Source organism: Chiloscyllium punctatum, chromosome 1 (assembly GCF_047496795.1).
Source record: "Chiloscyllium punctatum isolate Juve2018m chromosome 1, sChiPun1.3, whole genome shotgun sequence".
In the NCBI taxonomy this organism is placed as follows: Eukaryota; Metazoa; Chordata; class Chondrichthyes; order Orectolobiformes; family Hemiscylliidae; genus Chiloscyllium; species Chiloscyllium punctatum.
In genome coordinates, this window is record NC_092739.1 from 163,963,896 (window position 1) to 163,978,260 (window position 14,365).

Sequence of the window (14,365 nt, forward strand, 5' to 3'; positions counted from 1 at the left end):
CACATTTGGAGTACTGTGTGCAGTTCTGGTCGCCTCACTTTAGGAAAGATGTGGAAGCTTTGGAGAGGGTGCAGAGAAGATTTACCAGGATGTTGCCTGGAATGGAGAGTAGGTCGTACGAGGATAGGTTGAGAGTTCTCGGCCTTTTCTCGTTGGAACGGCGAAGGATGAGGGGTGACTTGATAGAGGTTTATAAGATGATCAGAGGAATAGATAGAGTAGACAGTCAGAAACTTTTTCCCCGGGTACAACAGAGTGTTACAAGGGGACATAAATTTAAGGTGAAGGGTGGAAGGTATAGGGGAGATGTCAGGGGTGGGTTCTTCACCCAGAGAGTGGTGGGGGCATGGAATGCGCTGCCCGTGGGAGTGGTAGAGTCAGATTCATTGGCGACCTTTAAGCGGCATTTGGATAGGTACATGGATGGGTGCTTAATCTAGGATAGAAGTTCGGCACAACATCGTGGGCCGAAGGGCCTGTTCTGTGCTGTATTGTTCTATGTTCTATGTTCTATGTTCTATGTGTCTGTCAATCCTATTCTCCTGCCTTCTCCCCATAATCCTTGACCCCCTTACTAATCAAGAACCTATCTATCTCTGTCTGAAATACACTCAATGACTTACCCTCCCCAGCCCTCTGTGGCAGCGAGTTCCACAGATTCCCCACCCTCTGGCTGAAGACATTCATAGAACATAGAACATAGAACAATACAGCGCAGTACAGGCCCTTCGGCCCTCGATGTTGCGCCGATCAAAGCCCACCTAACCTACACTAACCCACTATCCTCCATATACCTATCCAATGCCCGCTTAAATACCCATAAAGAGGGAGAGTCCACTACTGCTACTGGCAGGGCATTCCATGATCTTACGACTCGCTGAGTGAAGAACCTACCCCTAACATCAGTCCTATATCTACACCCCCTTAATTTAAAGCTATGACCCCTTGTAATAGCTGACTCCATACGCGGAAAAAGGTTCTCACTGTCAACCCTATCTAACCCCCTAATCATCTTGTACACCTCTATCAAATCACCCCTAAACCTTCTTTTCTCCAAAGAAAACAACCCCAAGTGCCTCAGCCTTTCCTCATAGGATCTTCCTACCATACCAGGCAACATCCTGGTAAACCTCCTCTGCACCCGTTCCAGTGCCTCCACATCCTTCCTATAGTATGGCGACCAAAACTGCACACAATATTCCAGAAGCGGCCGCACCAGAGTCTTATACAACTGCAGCATGACCTCAGGACTCCGGAACTCAATTCCTCTACCAATAAAGGCCAGTACGCCATATGCCTTCTTCACTGCACTATTTACCTGGGTGGCAACTTTCAGAGATCTGTGTACATGGACACCAAGATCCCTCTGCTCTTCCACACTACCAAGTAGTCTACCATTAGCCCAGTAATCCATCTTTTTATTACTCTTACATACTTTTATTCCTCCTCATCTCAGTTCAAAAGGGTCGTCCCTTCACCCTGAGGCTGTGCCCTCGGGTCTTGTCCCTCCTCCTAGTGGAAACATCTTCTCCACGTCCACTCTATCCAGGCCTCTCATTATTCTGTAAGTTTCAATCATATCCTCCTCATCTTCCTAAACCCCATCAAATAGAGACCAGAGTCCTCGACCACTCCTGAAGTGACAAGCCCTTCAGATTATTGTTGTAAATCTCTACTGGACCTCCTCCAACACCAGCACAGCCCTCTTTAAATACGGGGTCCAAAACTGCTCACAATATTCCAAAAGCAGTCTGACCAGTACCTTATACAACCTGTTATGAAGGTGTAGAGGTGTACTGTACCTTTAAGAGATGAAGGGTTTAGCAAGCACACAGAATGCTGGAGAATTTACAATGGGACACTTGGTCCCGCAGCTAGCACTGGCTGGGTTGCTATGAGAAAAAAAATACAAATTTGAATTCAGCCAATCAGTTTAAATTATATCCCAAAATAGCAACGTCCAATCAAGTTTGAACTTAGTATATTGACAATTTTAAAAACCAATGAAACAATCCGATGCTTTGGGGTGTAAGACCATGAAAAAATTGAACAGTTGGGAGAACTGCCAAGCCACCAGTGTGTACAGACTGCCCGAAACACAGCTCTCTTAAAGGTACCTTTATCAATTAGTGACCTGTGAAACAGAAATCCCTAAAAAGAAGAAGACAGAGGGAGATACAAAGAGAAGATTCGACAGCTGGCTGGCTTTGAAATTTGAAGTTTTTGGTAAATCTTAATCAAGGTTTTTATCGGGCTAGTATTTTAGAAGGGGAAGGTAAAAGATAGTTAGAGGAAGGAGTTGTAAATAATTGTCAATTAATTATTCTCTGTTATACTTTAAAAAATAAAGTTGTTACTTTTTACTTTAAATAGTGACTTTTGGGAATAGGTCTTGGTGTCTTGAATTTTCACAGATTTCTGCACGGGGTAAGTCAGCTCTGTGTTGCTGGTTTAAATTTGCTGGGGGTGGGGGGGGCTTTGCCTGGTAACAAGCCTCAGCAGTATATCCCTGTTCTTGTATTCTAGCCCTTTCGAAATTAATGCTAACATGGATCGAGTCTATAGGATTCGTAAGAGGGAAGGTGAGCAGCCAGAAGTCGTAGTACATAATAGTACCAATGACAGGCATGAAAAGGCAGGGCAAGCAGAATAATATTGCTACCGGTGCCATGGGCTAGTGAAGTAGGAACACAGAGCGAGTGTAGTTTAACAGGTGGCTGCAGGGCTGGTGTAGGAGGGAGGGCTTCGGATATGTGGATCATTGGGATACCTTCTGGGGAAGGTGGGACCTGTACAGGGAGGATGGATTGCACCGGAACTGGAGGGTTACCAATATCCTGGATGGGAGGTTTGCTAGAGCTCTTCGGGAGCTAGATTGGAAGGGGGATGGGAACTGGAGCTATGGATCAGAGGATGGAGTAGGTAATGAACAGACAGACTCAGCGTGCAGAGAGTCTATGAGGGGGGATACACACTTGATAGGGCAAATGTACAGTCAGTGGGATAGGTTGAACTGTGTCTATTTTAATGCAAGAAGTGTCAGGAATAAGGGTGATGAACTCAGAGCAAGGATCAGTACGTGGAGCTACAATGTTGTGGCCGTTACGGAGACTTGGATATCACAGGGGCAGGAATGGTTGTTGGATGTTCCACGGGTTCAAAAGGAATAGGTGTTGGGGTAAAAGAGGTGGGGGAGTGGCAATGCTAATCAGAGATAGTATCACAGCTGCAGAAAGGAAGGTCATCGAGGAGGGTTTGTCCACAGTCAGTCTGGGTGGAAGTCAGAAACAGGAAAGGAGCAGTCACTCTATTGGGAGTTTTCTACAGGCCCCTCAATAGCAACAGGAACACGGAGGAACACATTGAGAGGCAGATTTTGGAAAGGTGCAGGAGTAACGGATTGTTGTCATGGGTGACTTTAACTTCCCTAATATTGATTGAAACCTCCTCAGTGCAAATAGTTTGGATGGAGCAGATTTTGTCAGGTGTGTCCAGGAAGGGTTCCTGATGCTATATGTCATTAGGCTGACTAGAGTGGAGGCCATATTGGATTTGGTGATTGTCAATGAACCAGGACAGGTGTCAGATCTTTTGGTGGGAGAGCATTTCGGTGATAGTGATCACAACTCCCTGGCCTTTACTATAGTCATGGAGAGGGATAGGAGCAGACGGTGTGGGAAAGTATTTAATTTGGGAGGGGGAATTACAATGGTATCAGGCAGGAACTGTGGAGCATAAATTGGGAACAGATATTGTCAGGGAAATATATGTCAGAAATGTAGAGGTTGTTTAGGGAGCACTTGCTGATCGTGCTGGACAGGTTTGTCCCACTGAGGCAAGGGTGAAGGAACATTGGGTGACAAGGGATGTGGAACATCTAGTAAAGAGGAAGAGGAAGCTTACCTAAGGTTAAAGAGGCAAGGATCAGACAGGGCTCTAGAGGCTTACAAGGGAACCAGGAGGGAACAGAAGAATGGACCAATGAGCTAGAAGAGGGCATGAAAAAGCCTTAGCAGGTATCCTTTCCCTAGGCGTTCCACACTTATGTGAAGAACAAGAGGATGGCCAGAGTGAGGGTGGGGCCGATCAGGGATAGCGGCGGGAACTTGCGCCTGGAGTCGGAGAATGTAGGGGAGATCCTTAATGAATACATTGCTTAAGTATTCATTACTGAGAGGAACCTTGACGTTTCTGAGGACAGAGCGAAACAGACTGATATGCTCATACAGGTTGATGTTAAGGAGGGGGTAGGCTGAAAATTTTGAAAAATGTAAGGATAAATCAATCCCCTGGGCCAGACGGGATATACCTGAGGTTACTACAGGAAGTGAGGGAAGAGATTGCTGTGCCTTTGGCAATGATCTTTGCATCCTCACTGTCCACTGGGGAAGTGCCAGACAATTGGAAGGTGGCAAATGTTATTCCCTTGTTCAAGAAAGGGAAGAGGGATAATCCTGGGAATTACAGACCAGTCAGCCTTACATCTGTGGTGGGCATAGTATTGGAGATGATTCTGAGAGACCGGATCTATGATTACTTGGAAAACCATAGTTTGATTAGAGATAGTCAGCGTGGCTTTGTGAGGGGAAGGTCATGCCTCACAAACCTTATTGAATTCTTTGAGGACGCGACAAAACACATTGATGAAGGTAGAGCATGGGATGTGGTGTATATGGGTTTTAGCAAGGTGTTTGATAAGATTCCCCATGGTAGGATCATTCAGAAAGTAAGGAAGAATGGGATACAGGGAAATTTGGCTGTCTGGCTACGGAATCGGCTGGCTCATAGGAGACAGAGGGTGGTAGTAGATGGAAAATATCTGTGACCAGTGACCAGTGTTGTTCTGCAGGGAATCGGTTCTGGGACCTCTGCTCTTTGTGATTTTTATAAATGACTTGGATGATGAAGTGGAAGGGTGGGTTAATAAGTTTGTCGATGACATGAAGGTTGGTGGAGTTGTGGGTAGAGTGTAGGGCTGTTGTAGGTTGCAACAGGACATTGACAGGATGCAGAGCTGGGCTGATAAGTGGCAGATGGAGTTCAACCTGGAAAAGTGTGAAGCGATACATTTTGGAAAGTCAAATTTGAATGCAGATTAGCAGGTTAAAGGCTGGATTATCAGCAGTGTGGAGAAACAGAGGGATCTTGGGGTTCATGTTCATTGATCCCTCCAAGTTGCCACCTAAGTTGATAGGGTTGTTAAGAAGGATTATGTTGTGTTGGCTTTTATTAACAAGAGGATTGAGTTTAAGAGCCGCGAGGGTATGCTGCAGCTCTACAGAGCCCTGGTTAGACCACACTTGGAATATTGTGTTCAGTTTTAGTTGCCTCATTATGGGAAGGATGTGAAAGCTTTAGAGAGGGTGCAGAGGAGATTTACCAGGATGCTGCCTGGATTGGAGGGCATGTCTTATGAAGAAAGGTTGAGGGAGCTCAGGCTTTTGTTCATTGGAGCGAAGAAGGGTGAGAGGTGACTTGATAGAGGTGTACAAGATGATGAGAGGCATAGATAGAGTAGCTAGCCAGAGACTCTTTCCCAGGACGGAAATGGCTATCAATAGAGGGCATAATTTTAAGGTGATTGGAGGAAGGTTTAGGGGAGATATCTGAGGTGGGTTCTTTACACAGAGAGGTGTAGGTGCATGGACTGCATTGACAGCAGTGGTAGTAGAGTCAGAGACATTAGGGACATTTTAAGTGACTCTTGGATAGGCGCATGGATGATAGTACAATTAAGGTTATGTAGATTAGTCTGATCTTAGAGTAGGATTAAAAGTCAGCACAACATCAAGTGCCAAAGGGCCTGCACTGTACTGTTTTATGTTCTATGTATTTGCCTTCCCAAGTGCCAACTGAACCTGCGTGTTAACCTTCAGAAAATCCTGAACTGGGACTCCCTCTATTCTTCTTACCAAAGTGCATGACCTCACACTTTCCCAAATTGTATTCCATCTGCCACTTCATTGGTCACTCTCCAGGCCTATCCAAATCCTTCTGCAGCCTCCCCACTTCCTCAGCAGTACCTGTCCCTTCAACTATCTTTATGTCTGATTCAAAGAGAGAACGGCATATAATTAGAAACTAGTAAGAGACATAAAGACAGATCAATGTTTTCTATAGGTAGGCAAGAAGTGGGGGTGGGGTGGGGGGAGGAGCTAAAGTAAATGTGGGTGCCTTGGAGTCAGAGACAGGAGACACGATAATTGGGTATAAGGAAATGGCACAGGCCTTAGACAATAGACACAAAAGAATTCCAACACAAATTGGAAACCAAGGATCCTGTAAAAATGAGCGATTTATAATATTTTTAAAGACTATTTAACCAATAAGGTACCACATAAGAATGTACAATACAAACTTACAGTTCATGGGTTAGGAGCAATATAGATTGATGGACTCTTGTCTACTTGAATGTGTACTCTTATGGATATGTATCTATGGCAGTCCAGAGAATGATAGATTTGCATTTACATGACACCCTTCGCTGTTGGCAGATTTCCCAAATGGGCAATTGAGTATTTTTCAAATGTTATAATCTGGAAAATATGGTACCCAATTTGCACAAAGCAAGCTCTCCCAACAGCAATGTTATTTCTTTTTAATCATTCATTAGTTGCCCATCTCTAATTACCCAGAGGGCAGTTAAGAGTTAAACACATTGCTCTGGGTCTGGAGTCACATGTAGGCCTGACCAGGTAAGGATGGTAGTTTCCTTCCCTCATGGTTTTTTTTTCTCACAATCAGCACGGTCACCATTGGACTCTTACCTTCAGACATTTAATGAATGCAGATTCAACCACCTGGCAGGAGTAAAACTCAGGTCTCGAGAACAGTATCTGGAGACTCAGGATTAATAACCTTGTGATAATACAACTAGGCCATCGAATCCCCTAGTGATGGGACAACCTGGTCACTGGGATAACATCTCCAATCAAGGGGACCCAAGCCACTGACAGCAGCGGTTCAAGAAGGCAGTTCACCCCCATCTTCTCAAGGGGCAACTAGGGACGGGCAATAAATGCCAGCAACGCCCCTGTCCCATGAGACAATTTTAAAAAAAAAAGCTTGCATGTTTGTATGCCCTGAGGATCTATATCTAACTCCTTGTGGTTATTCACAACAGAACCGAGCACTTACCTGTTCAATGTCAGGCTGCAGTGGGCTGAATAAAGCCCGCGTCTCCACGTGCTCTGGAACCAGGCCCTGTTTGTGAAGCACGTACAAAGCCAGGCGCTCATCGGGGGGTCCGAGGTGTGTGCTGAGGGGCTTCCCATCCTCTGCAATGAAAAGGAAGAGTCAATCAGTCAGCCGTGACAATCGGAGGTCTCTGTGATGCACCACCACCCTCCTGTGAGAATCCTGCATGTTAAATTCTTTGACTGTTTATCAGGGTGAAGGATTGTCAGGACTGAAGAATAGGTAAAAACAATGGCTGCAGATGCTGGAAACCAGATTCTGGATCAGTGGTGCTGGAAGAGCACAGCAGTTCAGGCAGCATCCGAGGAGCAGCGAAATCGACGTTTCGGGCAAAAGCCCTTCATCAGGAATAAAGGCAGTGAGCCTGAAGCGTGGAGAGATAAGCTCGAGGAGGGTGGGGGTGGGGAGAGAGTAGCATAGAGTACAATGGGTGAGTGGGGGAGGGGATGAAGGTGATAGGTCAAGGAGGAGAGGGTGGAGTGGATAGGTGGAAAAGAAGATAGGCAGGTAGGACAAGTCATGGGGACAGTGCTGAGCTGGAAGTTTGGAACTAGAGTGAGGTGGGGGGAAGGGGAAATGAGGAAGCTGTTGAAGTCCACATTGATGCCCTGGGGTTGAAGTGTTCCGAGGCGGAAGATGAGGCGTTCTTCCTCCAGGCGTCTGGTGGTGAGGGAGCGGCGGTGAAGGAGGCCCAGGACCTCCATGTCCTCGGCAGAGTGGGAGGGGGAGTTGAAATGTTGGGCCACAGGGCGGTTTGGTTGATTGGTGCGGGTGTCCCGGAGATGTTCCCTAAAGCGCTCTGCGAGGAGGTGCCCAGTATCCCCAACGTAGAGGAGACCGCATCGGGAGCAACGGATACAATAAATGATATTAGTGGATGTGCAAGTAAAACTTTGATGGATGTGGAAGGCTCCTTTAGGGCCTTTGGATAGAGGTAAGGGAGGAGGTGTGGGTGCAGGTTTTACAGTTCCTACGGTGGCAGGGGAAGGTGCCAGGATGGGAGGGTGGGTTGTAGGGGGGTGTGGACCTGACCAGCTAGTCACGGAGGGAATGGTCTTTGCGGAAGGCGGAGAGGGGTGGGGAGGGAGATATATCCCTGGTGGTGGGGTCCGTTTGAAGGTGGCGGAAATGTCGGCGGATGATTTGGTTTATGCGAAGGTTGGTAGGGTGGAAGGTGAGCACCAGGGGCGTTCTGTCCTTGTTACGGTTGGAGGGGTGGGGTCTGAGGGCGGAGGTGCGGGATGTAGACCAGATGCGTTGGAGGGCATCTTTAACCACATGGGAAGGGAAATTGCGGTCTCTAAAGAAGGAGGCCATCTGGTGTGTTCTGTGGTGGAACTGGTCCTCCTGGGAACAGATCCGGCAGAAGGGGAGGAATTGGGAATACGGGATGGCATTTTTGCAAGAGGTAGGGTGGGAAGAGGCGTAATCCAGGTAGCTATGGGAGTTGGCGGGTTTGTAAAAAATGTCAGTGTCAAGTCGGTCGTCATTAATGGAGATGGAGAGGTCCAGGAAGGGGAGGGAGGTGTCAGAGATGGTCCAGGTAAATTTAAGGTCAGGGTGGAATGTGTTGGTGAAGTTGATGAATTGCTCAACCTCCTCGCGGGAGCACGAGGTGGCGCCAATGCAGTCATCAATGTAGCGGAGGAAGAGGTGGGGAGTGGTGCCGGTGTAATTACGGAAGATCAACTGTTCTACATAGCCAACAAAGAGACAGGCATAGCTGGGGCCCATACGTGTGCCCATGGCTACGCCTTTGGTCTGGAGGAAGTGGGAGGATTCAAAGGAGAAATTGTTAAGGGTGAGGACCAGTTTGGCCAAACGAATGAGAGTGTCGGTGGAAGGGTACTGTTGGGGACGTCGGGAGAGGAAAAAACGGAGGGCTTGGAGGCCCTGGACATGGGGGATGGAGGTGTAGAGGGATTGGATATCCATGGTGAAGATGAGGCGTTGGGGGAAACGGAAGTTTAGGGCGTGGGTGGTGTCTCGAACGTATGTGGGGAGTTCCTGGACGTGGGGGGATAGGACAGTGTCAAGGTAGGTAGAAATGAGTTCAGTGGAGCAGGAGCATGCTGAGACAATGGGTCGGCCAGGGTGGTCAGGCTTGTGGATCTTGGGAAGGAGGTAGAACCGGGCAGTGCGGGGTTCCCGGACTATGAGGTTGGAAGCTGTGGGTGGGAGATCTCCTGAGGTGATGAGGTTCTGTATGGTCTGGGAGATGATGGTTTGGTGGTGGGGGGGTTGGGGTCATGGTTGAGGGGGCGGTCGGAAGAGGTGCCTTTATTCCTGATGAAGGGCTTTTGCCCGAATCATCGATTTTACTGCTCCTCGGCTGCTGCCTGAACTGCTGTGCTCTTCCAGCACCACTAATCCAGGACTGGAGAATATAATGAGCTTCATTTCAGACAGAATCAGTCTCTTACAAATAGGTACAGTGGAAGGAATAAGGACAGGATTCTTGGCAGTGCGGCGAAACAGAGGGATCTTGGGGTCCATGTCCAAGAGAAATTAATTAAGGCAGAGTCATAGAGATCTCCAGCACAGATAAAGGCCCTTTGGTCCATTACATTCAGATCAAAAACAACCATTTAATCATTCTAATCTCACTTTCCAACATCTGACCCATAACCTTGTATGCCTTGGCATTGCAAGTGCACATCTAAATACTATGAGGGTTTCTGTCTCTCCCACCCTTACAGGTAATCAGTTCCAGATTCCGACCACTCTCTGGGGGAGAAAGCTTATCCCTCACATCCCCTCTAACGTTCCTGCCCCGTCCCTTCAATCTATACTCCCCGATCATTGATCCCTCCATCAAGGGGAATCCTTTCTTCCTGTCTCCCCTATCCCAGCTCCTCACAGCTTTATCCATGTCAATCATGGCCCCTGTCAATCTCCTCCACACTAAGGAAACCAATCCCAGTCTGTCCATTCTCTCAGGCTTGCACCTGATGAAGGAGCAGCGCTCTGAAAGCTTTTGTTTTCAAACAAACCCGTCCGACTATAACCTGATGTTGTGTGAGTTTGGACAATCTCTCTTCATAACTGAAACTCTCCAGCCCAGGCAATGTCCTGGTAAATCTCCTCTACACTCTCTCCAGTGCACTCACATCCCTCCTGTAATGTAGACTCAAGAACTGCACACAATACTGTTTCCACACTGCTGAGGTTCTATGATTCTATGAAAACTTTCCTAACCAGCATTTTATATCATTCCAACATAACCTTCCTGTTCTTAAACTCTGTGCCTTAACTAATATCTTCCTAACCACCTCATTCACTTGTCCTGACAGCTGAAGGGACCAGTGGACACGCTCACCAAGTTCCCTCTGATCCCTCTGGTCCTAGTTTCCTTGCCCATGTGTATCGTCTCACATTTCTCTGGACTGAGTTCCATTTGCCACTGATCCAGGCTATTGGGTTGAGGAATTCCTTCGCACGTCTGCTCTCCCTTCCCTTCAGCCCACGATCCCACCAAATACATGCCTACTCTTTTCCTGTGGGAGTCCATTCAACAATTCCACCTCACGGTCACTGCCTGCTACTGGAGTTCCCATTGCACTCTCGGTGGGCCCTTTGGCCCTCTCCACCTCTTCCACGCCAGGGGTATGGCATGTTTTATTCTCAGCCATGAGTCCTTGGGACTCTCTTTGTTGAGAAACCGATTGCTGGAATAGTTTTTCAAAACAGAGGGAGGACAGCGATGAGGTGGGAACGTGGAGTCATCAGGTCAGCCTTGATATAGAATCACGGAATTCCCATAGCGCGGAAACAGGCCATTCGGCCCAACCAGTCCACATTGACCCTCTGAAGGGCACCCCAGCTAGACCTATCACCTGCCACCCTGCGGCTAATCTGCCTGGCCTGCATATCCCAGAACACTGCCGGGCAATCCACACTAAGCTGCACGTCTTTGTGCTGTGGGAGGAAACCGGAATACCCAGAGGGTACCCATGCAGGCACAGTGAGAATGTGCAAACTCCACACATTTGCCTGGGGGGGTGGAATCGAACCTTGATCTCTGTGGTTTGAGGCAGCAGTGCTAACCGCTCAGCCACCGGTGCTATTGAACAGTGGAGCAGGCTCAAGAGCTACTCTTGAGTTGAACTCATTTGTTCCACCTCAACTCCACCTACTTGTGTCATCCCCCTAAACCTACCCAGCCTTGCACACACTCCGGGACTGAGCATCTCAGCTCTCTGGAATCAAGGAATCCAAATGTAGGAATCGTTCCACATTAGGAGTGTTGCTGAACAAAGAGATCTTGGAGTGCAGGTTGATAACTCCTTGAAAGTGGAGTTGCAGGTAGATAGGATAGTGAAGAAGGTGTTTTGTAAGCTTTCCGTTATTGGTCCGAGTATTGAGTACAGGAGTTGGGAGGTCATGTTGTGGCTGTACAGGACATTGGTTAGGCCACTGTTGGAATATTGCGTGCAATTGGTTATGAATAGGAAGGGTTTGGAGGGAGATGGGCCGGTGCTGGCAGGTGGGACTAGTTTGGGTTGGGATACTGGTCGGCGTGAACAGGTTGGACCAAAGGGTCTATTTCCATGCTGTACATCTCTATGACTATTACAATCATCCTTTACTGATCCCTTTCCATCGATTCCCACCCCTTGAGAATTCCAAAGGAAGGACAATACTGAGGAGTGATCTGGTCACGGTGTTGAACACAATGAAAAGGAGCGAGTGACAGATATGCATGGTGCTGAACTCTCTCTCTGACAGAATCTGAAGTCTCGAGCCTATTTGTTCAGGAGTGCAATTAAGAAGCAGTCCCTCACATCAAGTAACATTCTCACCCCCATTAAAGGGTTTAGATTCTGTGTCAATCATACCTGAGATTTATGTTCGTTAAGGCCATCACAGAGAATGAAGTATAAAAACAGACACATGAGCTGAGATACCTGTCAGCCACAATCTAACGAAACGAGAGGACAGGTTGGACGGGCTGAATGGATGTGGAAACCTTGAAAGACACTAGCGTATAACACACACTATCGTGTCAGGGTCATTCATCAGAGTATGAGGCCATTCAGCCCCACATCATGATGCTGGCTTTCTGAAAGTGTTGCGGACCGTTTCCTCCATGTTGATTCTGGGACCGAACTCTCTCTCCATGTGCAGGTGGAGCTCGGAGATGAGCAAGGGAGGGTGGGGGGGTGTAACTGACCTACCGAAATCTGCCAGAAGGAACTCCTCTCCTGCCATTGTGATCTTACTGTCTGTGATCACAGGGAGCTTGTAGCCTTGCCTCTGTGCGTAGATGTGAAGGAGCTGGCTTGGTCTGAGCTGGTCACGCCATCGGTTTGGTCCTGAGCTGCAACGATACAAACATTCCATTAGAACCATGGGGGCTCCACATTGTTGGGGTGGGTGTGTTTTTTTTTCCTTTATTTTGTAACAAGATGAGGGCATCGCTGGCTAGGCCAGCATTTATTACCCATCCCTAATTACCCAGAGGGCAGTTGAGAGTCAACCACATTGCTGTAGATCTGGAGTCACATGTAGGCCAGACCAGGTAAGGATGGCAGATTTCCTTCTCCAGAGGACATTAGTGAACCAGATAGGGTTTTTCCAACAATTGGCAATGGAGTTATCATTGTCATTAGATTAGATTAGATTGCTTACAGTGTGGAAACAGGCCCTTCGGCCCAACAAGTCCACACTGACCCGCAACGCACCCATACCCGTACATTTACCCCTTCACCTAATACTATGGGCAATTTAACACAGCCAATTCACCTGACCTGCACATCTTTGGACTGTGGGAGGAAACCGGAGCACCCGGAGGAAACCCACACAGACACAGGGAGAATGTGCAAACTCCACACAGTCAGTCGCCTGAGGCGGGAATTGAACCTGGTTCCAATATTTATTGAATTTATTTATCTGCCATGGTGGGATTCGAACACAGGTCCCCAGAACATTACCCCAGGTCTCTGGATTAACAGTCGATTGATAACACCAGTAGGCCATCATCTCCCCAGAGGATCACAGAGGATGGGAGATCCACTCGGATGCCAGCTGGTGATGAAATGCAGTTTGATGGAAACCAGAGAGTCAAAACATGTGTTGCTGGAAAAGCACAGCAGGTCAGGCAGCATCCGAGGAGCAGGAGTCGACATGTCGGGCATATGCCCTTCATCACAAATGTGCACACGCCTGAAAGCAGCACTGCTACCTCACAGCGCCAGGGACCTGGGTTCGATTCCAGCCTCGGGCGACTGTCCGTGTGGAGTTTGAACATTCTCCCCGTGTCTGCGTGGGTTTCCTCTGGATGCTCCGGTTTCCTCCCACAGACTAAAGATGTACAGGTCAGGTGAATTGGCTATGCTAAATTACCCATAGTGTTCAGGGACGTGTAGGTTAGGTGCATTAGTCAGAGATAAATATAGGATAGGGGAATGGGCCTGATGGACCCGTTGGGCCAAAGGGCCTGTTTCTACACTATAGGGATTGGATGAAATGTCAACTCTCTTGCTCCTCGGATGCTGCCTGATCGACTACGCCTCTCCAGCGTCACACTTTTCGACTCCGCATCTGCAGTCCTCACTTTCTCGGAATCCAGAGAGGGTTTGGGGGGGATGTGGATTCACTGCCACATGAAGCAAATGAGTAAGTATACAGGAGCGACAGGGTAAAGAGACGGGTTTAGTTCGAGAAGGATATGGGTCAGTTTGGGTCGAGGAGATGGTCCATTTAACTTGGAGGAGTGGCCTGTTACCGGGCTGGAAATGCTGAGCAATGCAAATCCAAAGGCTTTGGCTGAGGATTCGTTGTCCCTGGATGGCAGGGTGAGAGGAAAGGATAAAGGAACACAGGAACAGGAGTAGGCCGTTCAGCCCCTCAAGCCTGACCCACCATTCAATGAGATCCTGGCTGATCTGTGGACTAACTCCCTATTACATGATTTGTTTTTTTTTGTACCTTTGCTTCACAAAAATGTATCTATTCCAAAGTTAACAACTGATCCAGCATCCACTGCTGTTTGTGGAAGAGAGTTCCAAACCTCTCCCACCCTTTGCGTGTCGAAGTGTTTCCTAACGTTTCTCCTCAACACTCTGGCCCTAACTCTCCCCTGGTTCTAGAATCCTCACCCAGTGGAAATGATTTATCTTTATCTACCCTCTCTTCTCCTGTCAATATTTGAAGACTTTGATCAGAC

The 14,365-nt window shown here is 47.9% G+C and overlaps 1 protein-coding gene across 6 annotated transcripts in view; it reads right to left on the bottom strand.

Annotated features, from left to right (window-relative positions):
• The window catches only part of dysf (dysferlin, limb girdle muscular dystrophy 2B (autosomal recessive)), a 377,035-nt gene that overhangs the window by 21,092 nt on the left and 341,578 nt on the right, over positions 1-14,365 (bottom strand). For all 6 annotated transcript variants that reach the window (XM_072577935.1, XM_072577982.1, XM_072577963.1 and 3 more), the window contains 2 exons: positions 12,375-12,517; positions 7,138-7,277 (listed from right to left, as the gene is read on the bottom strand). In XM_072577935.1, the coding sequence (XP_072434036.1) occupies positions 7,138-7,277; positions 12,375-12,517 (283 nt within the window). The remainder of the gene's footprint in view (positions 1-7,137; positions 7,278-12,374; positions 12,518-14,365) is intronic.